Consider the following 23,078-nt stretch of genomic DNA (forward strand, 5'->3'; position numbering starts at 1 on the left):
TCAACCAAACCAAGGTCTTATCAGGCAAGATGGGCACATGGCTAATGATTCAGGAAGGTACTTTGAAAGAAAGATGACGTCCTCCGAGACAAGTTCGGATTTCAAGGACTGTTTGGACATGTAGTGTCGGCAAGATATGGAGGCTGTCAGTATGCAGTCATAGTGTTTTAGCCTTCTCTGTATTCATCTTAAGAGGAAGTGATTTCTGTGTGTCCCATTGGTCATTTTGATGGTGTGGCACACAGGGACTTAAAGCTGCTACAAGGAACTTATTTACCTTTTGATTCTGGTGGTCCCTGTGGACAAAAGCTGGATGAGCACCACAGCCTGCTGTTGTAATAAATCTTGATCTGGCTAGTGCATGCACAGGTCTGGAAAGTAATCAGAACATATGTTTAACACTACTTTCCAACCTTACTTTCCTGATGTATTTGTTGCTGTGTATGAGTAATTTAAATCTCGTTTTAATAGATATTAAGCAGTGTGAATGTAAATGTTTCATCACCACCATTCTAATCACTTTAAATATTTGTTTTAATAGACGGTGAGCCTTACGAATGTGGGTGTCTGATTTGATTTGATGGTGCCTTCAGAGTGCTGTATTTGGTTTTACCGTTTTAATGATGTTATAATCTTGTGGGGAATTTGACCTGGTGGCTGGCATCAAGAACAACTGCACAAGAAATATGCAAATGTTCCCACTGATTCGCTAATGTTGGTCATATAGACACACATTAAACTCAGCATACAGCATTAAACTCCTCTTGAATTAAATCATTTTAAAAATGCCAAAGGTCTCCATGAGTCTGTGATTTACCTGGAGGGTAAACATAAGTGGCTCATTTGAGATCAGATGTATTTGTGGCACATACTTTCTACACTCAAAAGACAAATGCAAAATGGGAAGAAAAAAAAAAAGAGCGCAACTTGTGCACCACTTGATGCCTGTGGAGTACCTCTGCCTCAGAGCACCAACTAAAAAGGTAAAATATTCTCCCACATGTCTCCAACACTCAAACATAACCTCTTGTATAATTCCAACGTGCCCCGGTGAGCTGTGTTGTGGAGAAGGGTATAAATTGGTAGTTGAACTGGAATCTTCTGCGTTCGAATGAGTGCAGTTGTGTGAATGACTTGAGGCTCTGCTGAAATCGAGCATGCATGCTCAGCAAACCTCTGGTTAACTTTCAGAATGAGACTAAACAGGTTTTTGCTTCTTTTTTTTTTTTCCAGATAAATCACCATTCGGGAGCTTCGGCACCAACCTTTGGGTTATTAATTTATACCACACAGCTTCTACTGTACTCCTCGTTTCAGCTGGAGAGCTTATAAACTGATTTCCCCGTGTGCTACAGTGTTTGTCAGAAGATGGCAGGTTGCTCTGTGTCAGAGCTGGCACTCCATGTGACTTACACCTGAAGCTCTGGGTTTGTTTGATGTAAGGCGGTCATAACCCTAAATGTTATTGATGCATGTATAATGATGAATCTTTTGATAGCATAACAAAATTGCCTCAGATTTTTATTTATTTATTTGCTTCTTATAATGGACAGCAGAAAATGAAATATATATACATGAAGAAATATTTCAGACATGCCGGCAGGGATGGAAGGAAATACAGTAAAGCAAGAGAACTTGCCATGAAATCAATGCCAGTGTGACCGTAACATATCACTAGAGTGTGTATCGGAATATATTGATTATTTGTCCTGCTCCTTGCGATCAGTCATTTAAAGTATCTCCCCTACTGACAGTCTCTCCTCTCTTCCCTAAATTTAATTGCACCAAGCTCGACTTTGCGCCACAAATCCAATACGAGCTGAATAAAGTCGACCACATCTACATGCGCCAGATTTGACACTGCCTTGAAATATTGTGACTGCGTTCTTTACAGACTTACTATGGGGCTTTTTTTTATAAAATTGCTAGTTTTCCTATGAAGCCTCTGACTGAGGCAGCTCCACTCCAACTCAGTAGTCTCATCTTGTTAATCACGGGCTGCCATAATTCGGAACATTCCTTTTTGTTTTTTGTCTGTGTGTGTTTGTGTGTTGATTTGGTGGAGAGCTGGCCTCTTCCTTCATTAAACATAGCTAAGTAGCACTTTAGAGCTTTTGTATACAGTTGCAAAAAAAACCAGCATGACCTCTCTCACACATTCACCGCTCTCCAGAAAAGAAACAATATTCATAATTAATATGCAACCACTCACACTGATTGCCAATTATTTTGGTTGACCATACGGTGTCATTAGAGGTGCCCATTAGGAGCTTGGTGGAAGTATCACGTCATTTTACAGGCACAACTTCTTTTTCTTTTGGTTTCATCATCCTCAGTCTCAGGAAAGTCACTTCATGTGGAGAGAAGGACGGTGTGCAAATGAAAGTGTTGACTCGCTATCCACATACGGAGCGCAGGGGGGGGATGCAAAACAAGGGAAGGGAAGATGGAAAAGAAGGGGCTGTGCGGGGTAGAGGGATGGCCGGGGTGGTCACGCTTGCGTCTCTTCATCAAGACAGACGAGACAAAAAAAAAAAAAAAAAAAAAAAAACACTTCTGCTTCAAAGCTGATTTCCTTTAACCTGCACGGTTACTGCTACTTTATTATTCCATTTGAGGAAGAACCCAGGCAAGAGCGGGTATCATTTTCTCTTCTGTCTACAAATTACTACTTTGGTCTGATTTCTAAGGTAGTTTCCTTATGTACAAGTGAGATAGGTGCATTTGCCTTAAGGAGGTATAAAAGAGTCACTGCGCATCACCCCCCACCCCGAGCTCTCTGAGAGCAGATTCTGTAGAGTCCACTCATCCCCCGTAATAATGTTTGTCAGTTAAATTTTGCCAACTAAATAACTCTTAAAGAGCATGAAAGGAAGACTCTACGAGATAAACAGACCCCCTGAGTCTGAGAGATGGTCAACAAAGCGTTGTTAAACTCTTACACTTAAGCCTGTCATTATCATCTTGAGAATCAGCTCACGTAGAAAATAATAAAATGCAAACCTCATGAGAGAGTGCGTATCCTTGAACTTGTTTTTCTCTATCTTTATCACACACAAACACACACACACACACACACACACGCCATTACAGGTGTTAGGGATCTGACAGTCTAGCCTATTTTATGATGCATGAAAAATCAAATGATGGGCTAAACTAAATCCCGCATAAACAAAATGGCTCGGAAGGCTCGTCTTAATGGGCATACGGTAATACAGAATAATCTATTTAACACATATGACAAAAAAATATATAATAATCTGTTTCTTCACTCCTGTGCATGTAATTGATTTATTTATGGGCTGATTAAGCTGTTATTGAATGATTCATCCTTATCTAGCGGAAAAAAAAAAAGGACATTACCCATATAGTGTGATGTTGACCAACATCCCCTCGGGTAAAGATTACAATAAGCTGCCACGTTGGAAGCGCACAAGTGAGGCTCTACACTGAGTCAAACTGTCAACATCTTTTTTGGCTAAATGGAAGTAAATAAAGCCAATTTGACTGTGACCCATTTAACAATCCACCTCTGGTTTGAAATCAAATAAATTGAATCCGAGATGACTGTTTCAGTCAGGGGAACGCAGACAACAGTTACACAGTGGTTCTATTTTTGCAGTGTGGCCGCAATGAGTTGTCTGTTAACCACTGCTGTTGAATCGAATGAAAGTTAGTGACAACTATTTTGATAATCGATTGATCGACGAGTCATTTTTTTCAAGCAAAAATGTCAAACATTTGCTGGTTCCATCTTCTTACATATGAGTATTTGCTGCTTTTCTTTGATTCTTTGATTTGATTTTAAATAAAGTTCCACCAATCGGGACAACAATCAACAGATTAATCAATATTTAATATAATTAATAATATATCATATCTTAAAAATATAAAAGTCTATTTTAAAATAACAGAAACACCAAGACCTGAGAATACATGATTTCACCAGTGAACAGAGCACACATGTATATTTAATGACATGAACATACCTGGATGAATTGGTCGTGTGTGTGTGTGTGTGTGTGTGTGTGTGTGTGTGTGTGTGTGTGTTGTTCCCGAGCTGTTATTATGGGATGCAGTCGCACCTATGTGCAGTGGAATATAATGAGGCAGTCTGTTCAGGTGTGGGCAGTAAACCAGACAAAGGAAATCATTAAATAAGACCTGGACGTGAAATGGAAAAAAAAAAAAAACAACAACAACAACAACTAAATCACAGTCTACAAGACAAAAAGAGTCTGACTGGAACAGGTTGTGACCCCATCTCTATTTTCCCCGAAATATAAAAATGTTTGTCCGGTTGAAAAGGCCAAGAGTAACTTCATTCTAATCTTACTTAAGAATCACAGGCACTGTCATATTTGCAATTACCTTCTGCAGTATTACTTCTGTGTGTCTGCACTTGCTGCCATGATTTCTTTTTACAAATACAACAGCACTGACAACAATTCGGCAGCCAATTCCGCTCAGCTGCCATCCCTGAATCCAGCTCAGAGGAAACTTGTGTGTTCTGTAGAGGAGGGGCGGGCACGCGGCGGCGCGTTTGTACTCCTATCAACACAATCCACATCTGTGGCAGTTTAGCCCCAGGAGCAAATGACAAATGTAGCTTTTGGCATGGATATTTATTCCAACACACGGAAACCCCTAACACAGCAGTTTGTCAGCTCTCCTTAAATAGCAGTGTTGTTTTCCCCCACAACTCCAACTTTCTTTGTGTAGACACATTTAACCAGCTGGTCTGGGCAACTTTTACAGCTGGGATCAGTCTTGTGATTATTGATAAAGGAAAACATGTAAACTCCCGAGTCAAAATCTTGTAGTCAGATGACTTCGCTTGATGCTGAATTATTTATACGAAGCAACTGAAAGTGTGAGGAGACTGGTAAATAGAAAAGACAGGGCGCAGAATGTGATCATGATGTGTGAGCTACTAATCATTCACTACTTGCTCATCGATAGTTACAACAGCTTTGAGTCAGCACCGACCTTGCTTTGCCCTCATTAATCCAAAGCCAACTCAGCCCAAAAATACGAAGCTGTTAAGGAGTGCGAACAAAAAACAGAGGACAAAAACTTTGCTAATGTACCAAAAGTGGATGTTGTCAGGTATCAGTACTGAGTATTTACTTTTAACTTCAACTCACTACATTTCAACACAAACATCTGTACTTTCTACTCCTTGCATCTTCAAAAACATGATTGCTTTTAGTTTTAATGCATTTGAGGGGAATTATCTTTTTTTTTTTGTGTGTCACTGCACAATGCCTTCCCAGCGTCACAGGATGGATTTCAACCTTTCAGCACATTTGATGCACAACAGACATAACGAGATGGAAACAGACAGAGAGGGAGACTCAAACGGGGAGACAAGGGGTGTCAGTGTCTCGTATCCGCAGAGACCCTGCAGCCCTCTGTTTGGATTCTCTTATTTTCTTAATTCTTTGCTGTGCTCAGGGACGCTTTACCTTCCCAAAATGTCAACATTTGACATCCCAAGAAAGATACTCAACAATCAACTACCTTTCCGGTGCGTTGCCGAACAGCCTGGACGAATCCTACCGATTCAAACTCCAGATGTAATAGTCTTTGAATCACAGAAATTTGACGTGAGCTTCAGCTTTGCAGAGAAATGCCTGGTCGCAAAGTATCCGCACGTCTGCTCGAGAATAGAATGTGTGTGTTTGTGCCCACTCTGAGCATACATAAGTGCAAGCACAGATGAAGACTTCTTGAGCAATAAGCCGACAAACAAAGCTTTTAATCAATACTTTCGACAGTTCGGCGAATACACTTGTTCACTGTCTTTTTTTCCTCATGTCTATAAACTAAGTGTGAACCTCACTGCTTCCAGCCAGGAAACTAGCCTGACACATAACCTCCAATAACACCACACTGTGTTGATTGAACATGTTGTGGTTAAATGAACAAGATATAACAAATGAATTAATTAGGGAGCTTTAGAGGTGCTTGTAGGGGGATTTCTGTTATCTTCAGACAGACCGGGCTAGCACCCCCCTGTTAATGTTTGTATGCTAAGCTACATCTGTATCAGCTCAATCTGCTCATCTCTCAACTCTCAGCAAGAGAGGGAATAGGCGTACCACCCAATTTAAGTTTAAAAGGATAAAATCCATGACCTCTTCGGAAGACGGGATTCATACGTACACGTAGGGGATGAGAAATGAAAGGAAAATCGTGATCAAACAAACTGCAATAGAGAAGCGCATTCAAATAGAAACTGAACAAATGTATCTGATTTCTTCAGTGTCTAGAGTGATTTCTAAATAAAGGCAGCGTGGCACTTTAAATTCTTTAGAAAAGCACGCTGTTTGCGGCCTTGCAATCGAATAATAAAAAAAACACCGTCGACCGGTTTTCAGCCTGCTGAAAGCTCACGTTTACTACACTTTCAAACTGATATCATTAAAACCCTCTTATCCGGCAGTAGCATCAGATACGACTAAAGAAACAAGCATTTTTATGATTTGAGCTTTGAAATAAACCATCCGCAAAACGTGGTCTAGTTTGCAGGTTAACAAGAGAGAAGCTGAGAGCTCGCAAACAAAAAAAAAAAAACATTAAAGAACATATTTATTCCATTTGAATTGATGGAAGCGGAGCTGTTCTGTGGATGAAAGGATTCCACATATCTCTCCAAAGCCTAGAACCAAGGCCAGACACAGATAAATAAACACGCCGACACAGACGGGCCGGATGCAAGCACACGTGTCTAATATCAATAAATGCACAAGTGCGCATTCACACACCTGCGTTCGCTCTCTATGCACACATGCACACACATGCAGCAGATGGCCTATGCCTGCTTTCATTTCAAGGTGACCTATCTACTGTATATGCGTCGGGTCAGAGGTATCCAAGAAAAAGGAGGTGGGTGGGAAAAACAGAGGAATGGATGACAGGGAGGATACTGTCCGTGCACCTCGGAGAGAAAAAAAAACGGACAGAAAAGGCTTTGCGATAAGTCTCCGTTGTCAGGAGTATCAGACGCCAGCTCCTCTCCGTCTCTTTTAAGTGCGTCTATGGCGCATTAAGAGTCTGTCAGACCAGCTTTAGCATTAATCAGCTAGCCCGCGGAAGAAACAATCACACATAATCTCGGGCTTTAAACCCCGCTGACCTTCTCTTCAAATGCACAGATAAACTCCCCTTGAAAACCTCAGTCATTTAAAAAGACGCACACAGGCCCGAGCTCCGGGGCTGGTAATTTTTTATTTTTTCCCCCCCCCTCCCCTCTCTGCCTCCCCTGTGGTCTATCTGATTGGTTCCTCCCACAGCAGCACCCATGTCTCTCCACCTGGGAGTACATCGACTCAGCATGTCAACGTGACCTCGAAGGGGACGCGTTTCCAGACAATGTGTGTGGGTAACGGGGGCTGCTTTACCCTATCAATCTTGAAACGGGAGAGGAGGAGAGAGAATATGAGAGGAGAGGGAGGAGAGAGGAGGAGACGCAGGAGGAGGAAAGGGGGGGGGAAAAGAGAGGAGAGAGGAGAAGGGCAGAATACACAAGTTCCATTCATCATCTCTGCAGTGTTGAGAGTGTATAAATAGCAAGATCTGTTCGGAGTTATCATTGAGCCAACGCTTCCATCGCGGTACTTCATTTATTAAGACTGCGCGCGGATCAATACGGCAGACATATACACTCTGTACTGTTGACAAGATAATCTCATCATTATGAATTTGGCTTGGGTCGTCAGTAACATGAGCAATTGCAACACTTATCTGTGATGACATGAGCAGGGGAGAAAGAAAGGGAATCCGAAAAAGGAAGCGAGTCAGAGCGAAGGCGAGGAGGGGGAGCGGGCGGGAACGAGCGCGAGCATTAACGCTTCATTTTTTTTTTTTTTTTTTTTTCTATCTAAAACTAAGCACTGCTCAGAGTGATGGATAATGAAATACAGTATTTCAGTCCCAAACAGAGCAAAAAATCAATAAGAAACAGAGCAAACCAGCAATTGATCTGAATGCTACAGGCCCCAAGAAGATTTCTCTCGAAGACATAAACCCAGTGAGGGGCCAATTGAGTACATCTGTGTAGCACAATAGAAAAAGATGAAACCGGCCAAATGTCCCATTTTCAATACGCCATTAGCACTCAGCATCGCCACTGCTACCCTGAAGAGCAGACACAGTCAAACGTTTGATGACAAATCTTGTGTGCCCACCACTTAGTGGGTCTTTTGTTTAGGCAATAACATCTGAGAGTGCCGACTCACTCGCCTGTGTTGCCACAAACACGCAACAGCCAATGCAAAACACAGTGGCTGTCAATTCCCTTCAGACACACACAGGGCTTTAGACATGGGAGTCAGATTTCAAACTGTGCTACAGATACGAGCAGGAATGGAGGAGTCATTGGGATCCTTCCTATTAGTGTGTCGGACCTTTCTCAGGCACACACAAACATACACTGGCAGGATTACACTGTTTAGAAAAATAAGCCTCGAATTGCAAAGCAAAGCGTCGCCCTGAACGGAGCGCTTGTAATGTACTCCCGCGGTTGTACGAGGGGAGGAGAGGCCCCGTCATACAGCGGTGTGTTTTGACACATACTTAGGTGAAATTAGAGCAAATGAGATGGTATTCATGGTATGTCGCTCCAATCAATTAATCACATTACTGATGAAGCTGAGGAAGTGCTGAACTGTGGAAGGCAAGGACAAGGAGAGAGATAGTCCGGGAGAAAGGGATAAATCATTCCTCTTATACTAATGAGATAGAAGGTGAGAACAGATCCACATAACTCATTCTTTGAGCTGCGTGTTGTTTCTACAGCACATGCCTAGGGGGCACAGTGAAGGAAGATGTGGCAGAAATAAAAGCTCTCTCAGGTTGGACCCGTGCCAACACGCGGCAGAGCGAGTTCCACTTTGTTTGACTTTGAAAGTGTTTGATTTACAGCAAGGAGACACAGCTGCTGGCAGTTCAAAGAATACATCGCCACACCACGTACGCCTATGAAGCCCTCTGTGCGCTGCGCATCTCAGTGAACATTATTGTGAGGTCACTCTTATATATGCCCATCTCTAGCGCCGCAGCCGGGGCACCCCGCTGCTCAAAGCGTTAAGTCTGAAGATCCCAGGGGGGATCTAAGAGCCCTCAGGGGGCAGGCGGCCCCTACAGGGAAGCCCCTCCAATCTGAAGGAACCAGCAAGACCGCTGCTTCAGAGCACAGCTGGTGGTAACGGAGGTGAGCATGTGTATGTGCGCACACACACACACACACACACACACACACACACACACACACACACACACACACACACACACACACACACAGACAGACACATGGCATATGAATCTTGGATTCCTCCACTGTGAAGGTTATGTTTTGTTCTCTTGTTTTTGTGACCTCGGTTGATGCTAGGTTGGCTCCTTGTTCCTGAGTTTTTTGAGCACAATACCAGCAGCGCCAAAGTAAATGCTTCAAAATCTACTGGGGGCATGCACAGATCTCTTCTTTTTCCTTCTGTCAAATGGAATGGATTGAAGGCATTTATATTAGAAAAGAAAAACACATTAAAGGGAAAGGACTGTCAGGTGTACAACTCGCAGATCAATCTGGTGTGGGCGTCCACTTGCAATGCAACAGAAATAAGGGCAACGGGCAGTACTGACAGGGTCAGGAAAACAAGACACACTGTCACACAGCCAGACAAACACAACATGACTGGCAAGATAAAGTCACGCTCGCTGCAGCCCCGTAAAATTATATAAAAGTAATTACTTTAGGACTTGATCTGATACCACTTAAAATGCCAGTCTGCCTGGAAGGTAGCTCATACGAAACAGTGTCACTAAGTGCTACTTAACAAAAGGACATGACAGTATGACATGATATTTTGAAGCTCCGGTGTCGCTGAAATAGGCAGAGGAGTCCTAATCATCCACTTCCCCTCAATCACAAACACACAATAACTCGAGCGATGAATGTCCACTGACAATCCACAGTCGCATTATCATGCCCATGTCATCTCCAATAGGCTACTTCCTATTGAACCAAGCAAATTGGTTTAATGTGTCCGGCCAGTCTGGCTATCACGGAGGTCAGCTTGTGTTCTCATATCCTGTCTCTTTCACTGCACTTGGAAAAAAAAAACAAAATTCCTTTGTTGCCCTGCGTTGCCGGGTCAGGGAGGTCTGTTAAAGTAATGAAATTAAGCAGCACAGATAAGTGCTGTGTCCACATGAATGCACGACAGCTGGCTGAAAGGTTTTCTAGTGGCTGCCCGAGACAGTACACCTAATTGTCTTCAGCCTATCTATATCTATCTTCTTCTGTCAACAGTTGGACTCGAGTTTGGTCTAAGTTACAGGATAAAGTTGTGTCTAGTGGTGGGCATCGTCTGGGGCCTCCATTTATACTCAATTATTCAGCAGGGTTACTTGGATTTTTGAGAACTCGCAATAAATAAAACATCCGCTTCCACGGCTCCCTCCAACCTCAAACAAATTTCCGGGCTACTCGTAAAATGTATCTGCAAAGCTACTAATTGTGTGAATATCTGAAGAATTTTCATCCTGAGCGTGTTCAATGTTGGAAATCGAGGCATCAAAACATCAAAAGCGCCGGTGAAAGAAAGACACTGGTGTTGTTCCATACGACCAGAGCAGATTTTAAATGTGTTTTCTTGTCTAAAAACTTGAAAATTCTGTTACTGCTGGGCGTCTTGAGAGATCACTATGGCCATCTCCTCTTTCCCTCCCGCGTTCTCATGTTACAGTCACCAGACAAGTAAATACAGCTCGAATTCTGCTTGTATCAGAAAATAAGTAGCTAAGTGTTCCTTACCCCCTGTGTTACCCCCCCCCATGTTCACAAATATGTAGCCAGAGACTGCTGATGTTTATCGTGACATCTTCCGCTTTCCCTCTGATTTGTTAAACGTTATGATTTATTAATGAAAGAGGCTGCAAATATAGCTGCTGCGTTGTGCTGTGTGTTACACTTCTGCCACAGCTTCCAGACATACGAAAAGCGCTTGTACTGGAACAAGCACTTCCGCAAATTGAAATACAAGGAAGTGTGGCTGATAAACCAAACGTTCAATGACAAAAAAAAAAAAAAAAGTCTATATATTTGTTATATTGAGATAACAATCATTTTTCTGTTATTCTCCCGAGCCAAACTCTGTGGTCTCCAGGCACTTCCTCTCAGTTGAATCTACCATGTGAGCTTCGGGGAGGTAAAAAAATAAAAATAAGACTGCCTATTAATAATTCAGAATTTCAGTGTGTAGTGTACAGTTATGTACAACAGCAGCAGCATGTTTATTTGAGAAAATAAGAAGATACACCCTGAGGCGAGCTGATCATTTTCTTTTTTTTTTCTTTTTTTTTTTATGTACTGGCAAGCTCAAACAACACAAATCTGTCCTTACTGGCCCAAAAGAGCTCGAGAGAGGAGCAAGAGTACACAAATTACAAATGGCTTCTTGAACTGTCTCTGATTCCTGTAAATGACTGTTTGTGAATCTGGTAGCTGAGCTGCTCAATCCTGTCTACAAGCAGGCTTCAGTACATACAGGTTCACCAAACTCATTCCATGGAAAGCTCCGGAGGAGAGCAGTTATCTAAGATGAAGGGAGAGGGAGAGAAATGAAATAAAGAGCGCTTTTCTATTCATTGCCTCAGTGGCCACTGAAGTGTGGGAGCAATTTCAATACAATATACAGCGGAGGCTTTGATAAGACTTTTCACTAGAATCCTTAAAAACAGCCCAAGCCCGGTTACATGTGCATCTGCGTGTTGGTGTGCACGAGCATGCGCGTGTTTGTGTGTGTGTGCGTGTGCGTGAGTGTGTTTCTTGGAGGAAGGGTGTTTCAAGGTTCGGACAAATGCAAGATTGTCCCGCTCATAAAAGAGAGGGGCTCTGTCACGGAGCCTGCCAGCTAAAGGCTTAAATCACATGCCTGGAATACACAATGACGCTTCACCCACACACACCCAAACACACACACACACACACACCATCTCCCCTTAAATTATGCAGAGTAAGACCATTCCTGGAAGCATTCACTTTCAACATCTGCTCCAGCTACATTGTTGGCATGCACATGCTCAACCTCAACAAATCAGAGGGGGGAACTTTTCATCTGAAATATTGTACTTGAATGATCACAGTCACACCTCCTAAATGATTTTTCATCTTTCTTTAAAAACCATTTGATAGTTTAATGGCTGTCATTTTGAGGATCCATTCAAAGACCTTGGATTATGATTACAATAAAAAAAAAACAATCTACCTCGCTATCCAATTTATTTGCAGTAATGCATGTATGCATTCAGTGTCTCATATTGAATTTAGTGATTTTTTCCTTTGAAATAAAACGCTGTCATGCAGAGAAGTATTTCATAGTCCATGTGTTTGTTATGAATTCACGTCTGACATTTTCCGTTCGAGCATTAGGCTCCCCTTACCCACGGACAAGTGACAATGTCAAGTCAGCAGCGGCTAGAGCCCCTTTTCTCCTTGACACCCTCGTCTCAATGCCACCTCACAGAAGGCAGAATGCCGCCACCTATAGGCAGCTTTAATAGCCTTTCAGACCCCTCCGCCTCTGTACCACCTGCACCTTATTAACATGGATGGTCTCCCACCGAGACAGGATTCAGTTTAATTAGAGTTTCACGGTGAATCAAATTACAACATTCAAAACTTATCAAAACAAATCAATGATAAATTATGGGCCAATTAAAAGTAATGACACAGGAGTCTTCGAATGTTTGGTAACAAGGAGGGCAGCCTCTGGAAAAAGGTAGCAGCAGAGGAAGTTAAGAACCAGTCAGCGGGCCACCGCCTGGCACAGCCACTGAAGTTAAACATAATGTGGGACCAAATCCTAAAACATATTCAAGACGGAGTGGGCGCAGGCTCACTCTTTGGAGCGAATTACTGAAATCCCTTCTTCCTGGGCATTGAGGAATTTTGCAGCAGATTGGTTTTAACCTTGATTCCACACTAAGTAATTCCCTTCAACGCCTTAAGCGGAATTAGGCATCATTACGTATCATCCATCTCTTTATCCCAGGAATTCTCTTTAGAAATGAAATGAAGCTCTCCACTGGGCCGGGTGCTGGCACGGTGGTGACAATGATAAGGCCAGCAGAGCTCTGCTGATATGTTCATATTATTCCCCTCTCCCAGCTAGAGACCAAGCCCAGCCTGTCTGCCAGTGCACCACTATAAAACATCATTAGAGACCAGCAGCCATGTGGAGAGAGACTGGAAGTTGCAGACAGTTACAGTGGCCCTACGAGGTGTAGATGAAGACAGCCACACTAAGGTGCCCTTGTGAAACTGACTGGGCAGGCGATGTGCTCCCCCGCTTTATCGGTCTCTTTATTTATTTTTCCTATTTAGCCTCTCCTCCCATGGCAACTGTAATGACAGATGGGCTGAGAGGCCTCGGGATCGATGGAAGGGGAATTCTGTCTTTGTTTCCTGACATTTTTCCCATAGCCACTCTGCTCTGACTCAGGTTACTTACTGTCCACACGGACGGACAGAGAAGGCAGAGGCAGAGAGGAGGGAGGAAAGTGATATGCTTCTGTACAGCTTCTGAGGAAACTTAATGCCTCAGGCCATCTCCCTCTACACAGGTTTCTGTTGAATAATACAATAGAGCACCCTGCACGCCTGATGCGTCGAGGGGACCCTCTGTAAACAAGGCGCGAAGGAATGTGCTGCTGCTGCTCCTGCTCGTTCCCCCTTTGACAATCTCAAAGGGGGAAAGAAAAGTGCACAGAGCGGGTGTGCAACAGCCCCCATAGTCTAATTCATCATCACTACATTAGCAGAGAAACAGCCTGCAGAATGGACCGGCAATTATTCTGTCCCTCTGATTAGGAAGCCTTAACGGTCTTTGTGCTGACCCTTGCCCTATGCAGCTGGCTCATAATAGAAGCAGGGCTGAGACCGAGAGTGGGAACAACAGACAGTGGCCGTCCTCCCTGGTGGGAACACGTCACATCTGATTGCAGTCATATTCACATCCACGTCCAACACAAATGGTCGGATAGAAAGGAGAGCGGAGAGCCTAATCAGGAGACTAATGGTTATAGTCCGTGTAGATATAACCGGAAAGAAAAATGTCATCCTCCTAATTTGCCAAATAGTACAACGTTACAGGCATAGGTTGATAACTAACTGAGGACTCTTCATTATTTCTATTAAATAATATTAGTAACACATATATATATATATATATATATATATATATATATATATATATATATATAAACAACAGGTAAACATCACTAAAAGGGTTCATTGTGCCACAGCTGCCCATTATCCAAAGTTATATACCACTGTTTTAAGCAGGCCTTAATCCTTGTCTGACACGACAGACTTTTAATGGGCTTAAGACCAAAGACACAGAGAAGTTATCACGTTAGAGGCTTATACACCCAAGTACTCCACACAAAGACCTATAAAGTAGCTGCGAAAATAACTATAATCTGTTAATCTCTAGGAATTAAAATCGCAAGAATTAACCACAAAGCGCTACAGAACTTTGCGACAGTTTTGATGATATAAACAGTTGTTTGTAAAGCAAATAGCATCTGTCAATGTTTGGTGTAACTAAATGTTGTATCAAAAAAATCCAGTCATTTGATTAGGACATGCAAATGTCTGTGGGATAATTGGGTAATCTCAAATGGAATTGATCCTGAGAAAACTACATACCTGATTATAGCTCAGCCACAGGCAAAACTCTTTACTCCACAGAAAGAGAATGACAATGATTGAGTGATTAATGAAAAATTTCTACATGAAAACTGATTTCAAAAGCCTGCCATGACATATTTCAAGCACAACTGATTTGTGTTGATGTCACAGGCTCTGTTCTATGAGAGCACCAGAATGACTGTTTAATCCTTCTAATACTCACCCCTCCCTCCCCTCCTTTTCTCTCTGTTCTCCTGGGCCTCTCTGCCTCTGCCTGTCCTTATATTTTTTTTCTTTCATTTTCAAAAACAAAGGGCAAACGTTGATATCGGAAATGGGAGCTTTCTCAGGGTTGTGATGTGACAATGGTGGCATAACAGTGAAAGAGGAGAGTGCAATTTCCCTTACCTGTATGATGGACATGCGGTTAGTAGGTGTGTCTGTAGTGCTGGTGACTGGGCCTGTGAAGCTGGTGTGGCATCCCACGTGGCCTTGGGGCACGCTGAGGTTATTGGCAGTGGGCTTGAGGTACATGACCTCTGACCTTGGTGAGCTGAGTGGCAGGCGTGTCTGGTAGTCAAAGTACATGGGAGAGGTGGCCAACGAAGGGCTGCTTACCACATTCATCACATTCATGGCATCCCGCTCCTCCACCTCGCTCTGCACCAGCATGATGTCGTTCTTGTTAATCTTCTTCTTCTTGCCTTTCCCCAGCTGAGGGTGCGAGTACTCTGCAATGCGACAATTATAGGTACGGATTTCCTTGTTTTCCCGCTTGCACTTGATTGCTATAGTCACCATGGCAGCCAGAAGCATGATAGATATGATGCTTAGAGTTACAATGAGAGGAAGGGACATGTCCCAGTTCTGATTGTCCTTTGTGCGTGGCAGTCCGTCAGGAGGACGTCCATCTGAGGCCTTGACTATGAGCCTGGCGGCAGCGGTGAGGGTTGGCTTGCCGTGGTCTGACACTCGGATGATCAGCTCCACAATTGGGCTCACATCGTCCCAAAAGGGATGTGCTGTTCGCACCTCCCCTGTCACTGGATCAATCTCGAAGAGGTGCTCCTCATTTCCATCTGAGATCTCATAGGTGAGTCTCCCACTCTCACCATAGTCATTATCGACCGCTCTCACTGTGGTGACAATGTAGCCAACACCAACATTACGCGGCACATGGATTTCAGCCGTATCATTTAGGAGTAGGGGCAGAACTATGACAGGAATGTTATCATTGACATCCAGAACACTGATGCGCACGGTGGCATTGCTCTCCAGGTGAGGCGACCCGGCATCTTTAGCGAGGACCTTAAAGTCGAAATACTTAATTTGCTCATAGTTAAAAGAGCGCACAGCATAGATGGCTCCATTAGCAGCGTTTACATTAACATAGGTGTTAACATCACCACCACTCACATTTGAGTTGAGTATGCTGTAGTACACTGTGCCATTCTGGCCAAGGTCTGGGTCATGTGCCAGAACTGAACCAAGGTACTCCCCCGGGATGTTGTTCTCAGGTATCTGAAGAAGATAAACTGACTTGGTAAAGCGAGGAACATTGTCATTCTCATCCAGAATCTTTACTGTGAAGGATTTTGTCGAGTTAAGAGGAGGAATGCCATTGTCTTTGGCCACAATGGTGACATTGTACTCATCCTGTACCTCTCTGTCCAAGGGCCTGTCCGTCACTACTGTATAGAAGTTATCATAGTTTTCCTCAAGCTTAAACGGGACATTACCCAGCACTCTGCACTGAAGCTGCCCATTCCTGCCTGAGTCCTTGTCTGTGACACGGACCAGAGCAATGACAGTGCCTGGAGGTGCTGCCTCACTGATGGCTCCCTGTCTCACAGACACAAAGCCTATCGATGGCCAGTTATCATTCCGGTCAAGCACTTTAACAGTGACTTTACAATGGCCTGGGATTGGATTGGGACCTAGATCCTTTGCCTGGATGTCAATCTCAATAACAGGGCTCTCCTCGTAGTCAATTTCGCCCTGAATCTTTATGACCCCTGTTCTTGAATCTATGGAGAAGAGCTCCCTGATTCTCTCTGGGGCATACCCACTAAAAGAATAGACTACTTGTCCATTGTTGCCCTCATCTGGATCAGTAGCATTTAAATCGATTAGGACTTTGCCGGGAGGGGAATTTTCAGGAATTTCCACAACATATGAGGGCTGATCAAACACGGGGCTATTGTCATTGGAATCGATAACTTTAACATTTATCTGCATGGTGCCCGACCTAGGATATTCCCCCCCATCAGTGGCAGACAGAATAAGGGTGTGATGGCTTCGTTCTTCTCGATCCAACGGTCGTTGAATAACTAATTCTGGGAATTTAGTCCCGTCCCCACGGGATTTTACCTCCAAGGAAAAGAGATTGTAGTCGTCGCGTGTTATTTGATAGGTTTTCAGGCCATTTTCCCCTGCATCTGGGTCATGTGCGCTGGTCAGGGGAAAGCGTGTCCCTGGCACTGCATTTTCAGAAATGTCAATATCAATCTGATCCGAGGGGAAAGTGGGTGAGTTGTCGTTAATATCCTGAATATCTATTTTGATCATGCAGATCTCCTTGTCATTGGCAAACACCTCCATGGAGAGCTGGCACTTGGGGTTTCTCTTACACAGCGTTTCCCTGTCAATGCGCTGCTTTGTATACAAGAGTCCGCTTTGGGGGTCCACATCGATGAGATGCGGAGCTGAGTTTTCCAGCACCCTGAAGTTGGCTTTCTTACCCTGTCCTGCCTGTCCAACCTGTTCGAGTCCGAGTCTGGCATCTTTGGCAATGTTCCCAATCACGGTCCCCGGACCTTGTTCCTCCGGGACAGAGTAATTCAAGTTTTTCAATGTCAGGGCGTGAGCCCATAAGAGGAGGAAAAAGAAAATAGAAAGATACATCCCCACTCTGTAAAAGCTGCAATAATCTGTGTTGTGTTTACACTTCCTTTGACCTGTTGATATTTTGTTCAAATTTGGTATTTCTATAATTCAGGATCAAATACAGAGTTCTGTTCATCATGTGAGGCCTTGGCATTTGTCTTTGCGGATTGTCTTTGCTCTGTCTCTCTCTTCCTCTGCCTCTTCCAGCAATCTGTGGTGCCGAACACCTAATTTATATTCAGCTGAGCGCCCAGACTCATCTGAGCAATAATCGCGATCCAGTCTCCGAACAGAATAGTCATTGTAAGCGTTCACTCATACCACCTAGGAAGGAAAACAGAAAGGGAAAAAAAAAAAAGATAGATTTGTTATAATGAATGCGTGGCAATTAGTCACCCTAGAAAAAATAGACTAAGCTACCTTATAGCCATCCTGCCAGTAAGACATCAGATCTACCAGTGAGCCAAAAATGAAACAGGGCTCATGTGTAATTCATCTCCACAATTATGGGGGGGGGCTTGTCAATTAGTTAACCTTGGGAAGACACTCAGTGCAGCCCCTGATACACAGGAATATAATGATTCCCCCTGAAGCTTATTTACTACATGTGTTATTACCAACACAGGGTTTCAGGATGCAGTTTTAATCTGCCTCTAATGTGCAATGCACGACCTGACCCTGGCGCAATAATGGCCCGTTCACACATTATGAGAACGCTGACGGAAACTGTAATAGGGCAACTTTAATAATATGGTAACACTGCGGGCGTACAACTGAAGATGGCCTATTGTGGCGGCTATTTGAATAAGTGTGTATAAAATGAGCCTCTTACACGCATTAACAAATCCGCATAATCCGGATATTCACAATGAGCCTTATAAAAATTCGGAAATGAGCTGCCAACATCTCAGCACAGCCGTGTAATTCTCCCCACTGATGCTCTATGTGTGTGTGTGTGTGTGTGTGTGTGTGCGTGTGTGTGTGTGTGTCTCCCCGTCTCTCTTGGAAGAAGAAGCTGTTGCATCCGCATGCATAAAGGGGGGGGTGGGGGGGAATGATGATGGCAGTGAAATAACAATCGCTTGATTTTCGAGATGACCAACAACAACAACAACAAAAAAATCGTGAAAAGAGCACCAAAAAAACCAAACTTACCGTGAGGAAACTGCTGTCATAGTGGTCCCCAAAACATGTAGCAGTAAAATCAAAACGGGCAGTTCCAGCAGGGTTCAGGGAGAGTTTCATCCCCAAAAGCTCTTCACCAGGCTGCCACCCCGTATCCTCTTTCCCCCCCTTCTGTGTGTGTAGAGAAGGGGAAAAAAAGCCACAAGCCTCCCGATGCACACGCAGGCTACAGTGCAGCGCAGTGGAAATAAGAATAAGAATAAGAATAATAAAAAGTGCTCCAGAAAAGTATGACTGTAATGTCAATGAGCTGAAGTCCTCTCTCCGCTGTCTGATTAGGATGCAGCGGCTCGCCTTCTGCCTGCAGTGAGTCACCGTTCTTCAGGAAGGAAAAACTGTTCGGAGAAAAAAAAAATACTCTGAAAGAGCAGGGGGGAAAAAAAGAAGATGAAGAGGAAAAAATCCAGATGTGGGCTGTAAGGTTAGATCCAAAAGTCTGTGCTGTTTTTATTTTTCTTTTTAGAAAGCGGTCAGTAGTGTCTTTTTCTCCTCGCGTCCAGAGCGGCGTTCAGTGACTGATTCCCGGTGTGGCATTTTTGTCCTTGTCCGCTCGTCCCCTCGTCAAAGTCCACACACACACACCACAGCCGGAGAGAGAGAGCCGGGAGGGAGAGACAGCTGCTGAGGAGGTGGTCAGCAACAACCCCGCATCCTGGCACAAGTCTCTTGTTGCAGCCGACAGAAAACAGGGTGATTTTTTGCTTTGTATATATATTTTTCGTTCTCTCGAATAGACGCGCAGCGGTCGTTGTTTGGTATTTTCTGCACGTAAAACAGTCCTGAGCACATTGAACGCTTCCTCTCACTGACTGAACTCCGGACACCGCATGGTGCATTAAACATTGTCGCTGCTCCTCCCGGCAGCCAATGAATTTGAAGAGGTGGGAAGAGAAGGAGGGATTCAAAAGCCGCGTTGGGTGCAGACTACAAATGATTGGTGGCTCGCAGTTCACCGGTGGCGCATCTGTTTTTTTCAAATATCACACTTCATTGTTGTTTACAATAAAAGGAGACCGTGCTTTGGACGGGCTTGCCAGGAGACGCGTGGTGGTGGCGTGGGGGAGCAGGGCTGAAGTGGTTTGAAATTTCAGTTAAGCCATCTATCAGAAGGGGGGGGGGAACGGACAAAGGGTTTGAAGTTCCCTTAATCATCTGAATGTAACGTGTGGCATCTGAGCTCTTATTCTGAAATTCGCTCTGTTGCACTGAGAGAGAAGAGCCTAATGTCAAAGAACACATTAAACTGTGTAACACATTCAGTTTATATTTGTTTTTCTGTTTGTTTGTTTGTTTGTTTGTTTACATAGATTACTTGTGTTCATGTATCATATTGCTTTGCATTGCAGTCTACCACCCCAGACATTGGTGTTTGAACACAAATTTAAGGTTTCAATAGTTTAAAACCGTCCCCTCTACCCTCGACTACAAAGTCTGGATGAAACCATTCTGCATCATTATGCGAGTTTGTGATGCCACCTGAGGCTCGGCAGTAATTGCATTAAACATTTTTCTAGGTAATTAAAAAGTGTTAAAAACCTGGGAAATAATATGATGGGAAATGATGCGAGCTGTTAAGAGTAGGTGACTGTAGCAGGTATCTGAAGTGATACTGAAATGCTGCGTTGATTCTGACTTTCAGCGGGGCTATTGTACTTTCACAATTATAGACTGAGAACTTAATTTCATCTCGTCTCCGACTATTATAGTCCCCGTTATAAAGAGAAATAACAACCAAAACTGTCGATTAAAAAAGTTTTGTCCCAGCACTGGAGGCAGAGCTGAAATGACTTTTCGATAGATGGAAAATTAATTGGCAACCATTTTTTGGTAATCACTTAATTGTTTAAGTCCCTTTTTCAAGCAAAAAAGCCAAACACTCTCTATTTAATGTTATTTTTTGTTTCTCAGTGGTGAGGATTTGCTGCTTTTCTTAGTCTCGTGGGATTAAAAAAATGAACCATCAGTGTTTTTTGAACAAGATTGCTATTTGTTAGACAAAACAAGGAATTTGAAGATGTCGTCTTTGGACTTTAGAAAATTGCGATGGATGTTTCATAGACCACAAATCAGCTGAGGAAATGTTTGATAGATTATTCGATAATGAAAATTAACTTTAATTGCAGCACCACTGGACAGGACGATCACGCATCCGAGTGAACACAACGGTAATCAATTTCATTTGTAACAATATTGCTATTCGCTGAGCTACCATGTCACTTCAAGCATCAAGCATTTTAAAAGAGATCTCATCTTTGCACACCCACAGAAATGTCACATCATGGCCCTGAGGATGTTCAAGTCCACTTTTGACTTGCCAGTTGTCACAGTGCTGCAGTTTTGTCAGAGTTTAACCATGCCCTTCATTCGGTATTGCTATTTCAACATGTCAGCTTTGTTCAGTATAATCTTGTAGTCGATCCATGTATAAACACGGGTCTCAACCTCTTTGACTTTCTCACTGACCTTTCTCTCCAACTGGAGGGAATGACAAGAGTGTCAGAACCGTTCGTTAGTCAGATGGCACCCAGAGCTTATTATTAAACAGCAGGTTTGATGTACTAATGTCAAGATGTTGATAACTGATGAAGGTAAATGTCACATCACTGTCTCTGTCTGCGTCGGGTGTGTGTGTGTGTGTGTGAGAGAGAGTTTGTGGGCAACTGTCTGGAGTGTGTGTGTCTGGAGCCCTTGTGTGTGTCTATTAAAATGTGATGCATATTTTGTTCATTAAGCGCACCTTCCTCTGGATTCTCCGGATCCTGTGGGCCTTCCAAGAATTAAAGGACCACAAGCTGAAATGCTGAGTACAGCCTGTTCTACTCTCATTGTGTCAGAGAGGGCAGCCTGGTCAGTGGCCGCAAGTTTGACACTGTTGTCACGCCTCTAGCATCACTTGTCAGGCGGCATCTCGGGTTGCTGAACGGGTCATTCACGGGACTTTATCACCAGGGTTAACAAGACTTTTGTGACCAAGAGTACAAGGTGATTTGTTGTCAAGTATTATGATACTGAAAGTAGTTATTTTAACCCATGATATGATAATTTCCTAAACCTCACCAAGTAGTTTTGGAGCCTAAACCCAGCCAAACCCCGAACATTTCACGACATTGATACCAGTCCAAAATTCACAACATGTCATAGTAGGTGAACTGTTTGTAAGGCAGCTTTATTTTGAAAGTCTTACCAACATTTATAATTCCTAATTTAAAACCCCTTTGCATCCAAAACTGACGGTCGAGGGGGTTAGAGGAGCGTCATATTTTGAAGCTTGGCATCTTTGATGAATCGGAAGTGAGAAAACGTAGCAGTATGCCAGCTGTTTTAAAACAAAATGATAAGCAGCATGTGTGGAAATTGGTTAGGAAAAAAATTCAAACTGTTCTTGAATGAAGCCGCATTGTCCATTTTCTAAGCACCACATTGTTGTTTTTTGAATTTGCCCAAATAACGTGTTGACATTTTTCTCACCCCAACCACGAAATGCTACACACTGAGCCTAAATAATGCCTGGAAAATCACCTGCCTTGAGAAATGTCACCAGCTCTGCCAGAGATAAACCCAGCCATTAGCAGCTTTCTTCATTAGCCCAATTAAACAGCCCTCAGGAAATGCACTGACAAAAAGCGTATTCGGAATGGGCTGCTGGTGAACAGCTGCATTAAAACACTGTTTCGTAAATTAAATTTCAATCTAATGGCAATGGCCTTTCTTCAGGTGGTAATAAGCGAGCGAGGGCCTCTTCCTGCCAACACTATTTAACCAATTTCTGATTCCTCTTTTCCGCCCTTTCTTGCTCTCTCGGATTCCACTTTTCCTTCCTCCCTCGAGCGATAAAAGAATGTGTTACACTCTTCCACCATAAAGAAATTCAAACCATGACAATGGACCGTGTGGAGTCTGAGTGCAAGCTTTTTCTCCGCTACCTCTGTCAGGAAGAAAAAAAAAAAAAGGGAGGAAAAAAAAAATCAGAGCTGACTTCTACACACTGAGAGTTTTCCAGCAGCAAACTGTCACCTCTTTCACCGCTACTTTTTACTTGGCTGTTGTTTGTCTCCCACCTAAATTTTTCCATGTTGCTGTCTGAATGTGAGCCTCTCTTCTGTTTTGCACCATTCAGCTGTTGGCTGTGTTAAAAAGAGAGGGGAGGTTTCACCGTATTGTTTACTTCACTTTGCTGTGGTTCAGCAGCAGAAAAATGCTGGTTTCCATCACAGTTGGAGGAAGTCTTTGTCTTTGTCTATGATCGTACCAAGCCAGATATGACGTTTGCCTCTTTCATCCTTCAAAGACATACGATTTCTGTGCTGTA

General features: G+C 43.3%; 1 protein-coding gene across 3 annotated transcripts in view; it reads right to left on the reverse strand.

The window, feature by feature from the left end:
• The window catches only part of pcdh17 (protocadherin 17), a 53,847-nt gene extending 34,273 nt beyond the window's left edge, over positions 1-19,574 (reverse strand). For 2 of the 3 annotated variants that reach the window (XM_037095952.1, XM_037095951.1), the window contains exons 1-2: positions 18,740-19,574; positions 15,107-17,908 (exon numbers count right to left, since the gene is read on the reverse strand). In XM_037095952.1, coding sequence (XP_036951847.1) covers positions 15,107-17,602 — 2,496 coding nt within the window. In that variant the 5' untranslated portion in view covers positions 17,603-17,908; positions 18,740-19,574. The remainder of the gene's footprint in view (positions 1-15,106; positions 17,909-18,739) is intronic. The other variant, XM_037095953.1, reaches the window with a different exon arrangement.
• Between the last annotated feature and the right edge of the window lie 3,504 nt (positions 19,575-23,078).

The sequence above is a fragment of the Acanthopagrus latus genome, chromosome 4, assembly GCF_904848185.1.
Source record: "Acanthopagrus latus isolate v.2019 chromosome 4, fAcaLat1.1, whole genome shotgun sequence".
Lineage (NCBI taxonomy): Eukaryota > Metazoa > Chordata > Actinopteri > Spariformes > Sparidae > Acanthopagrus > Acanthopagrus latus.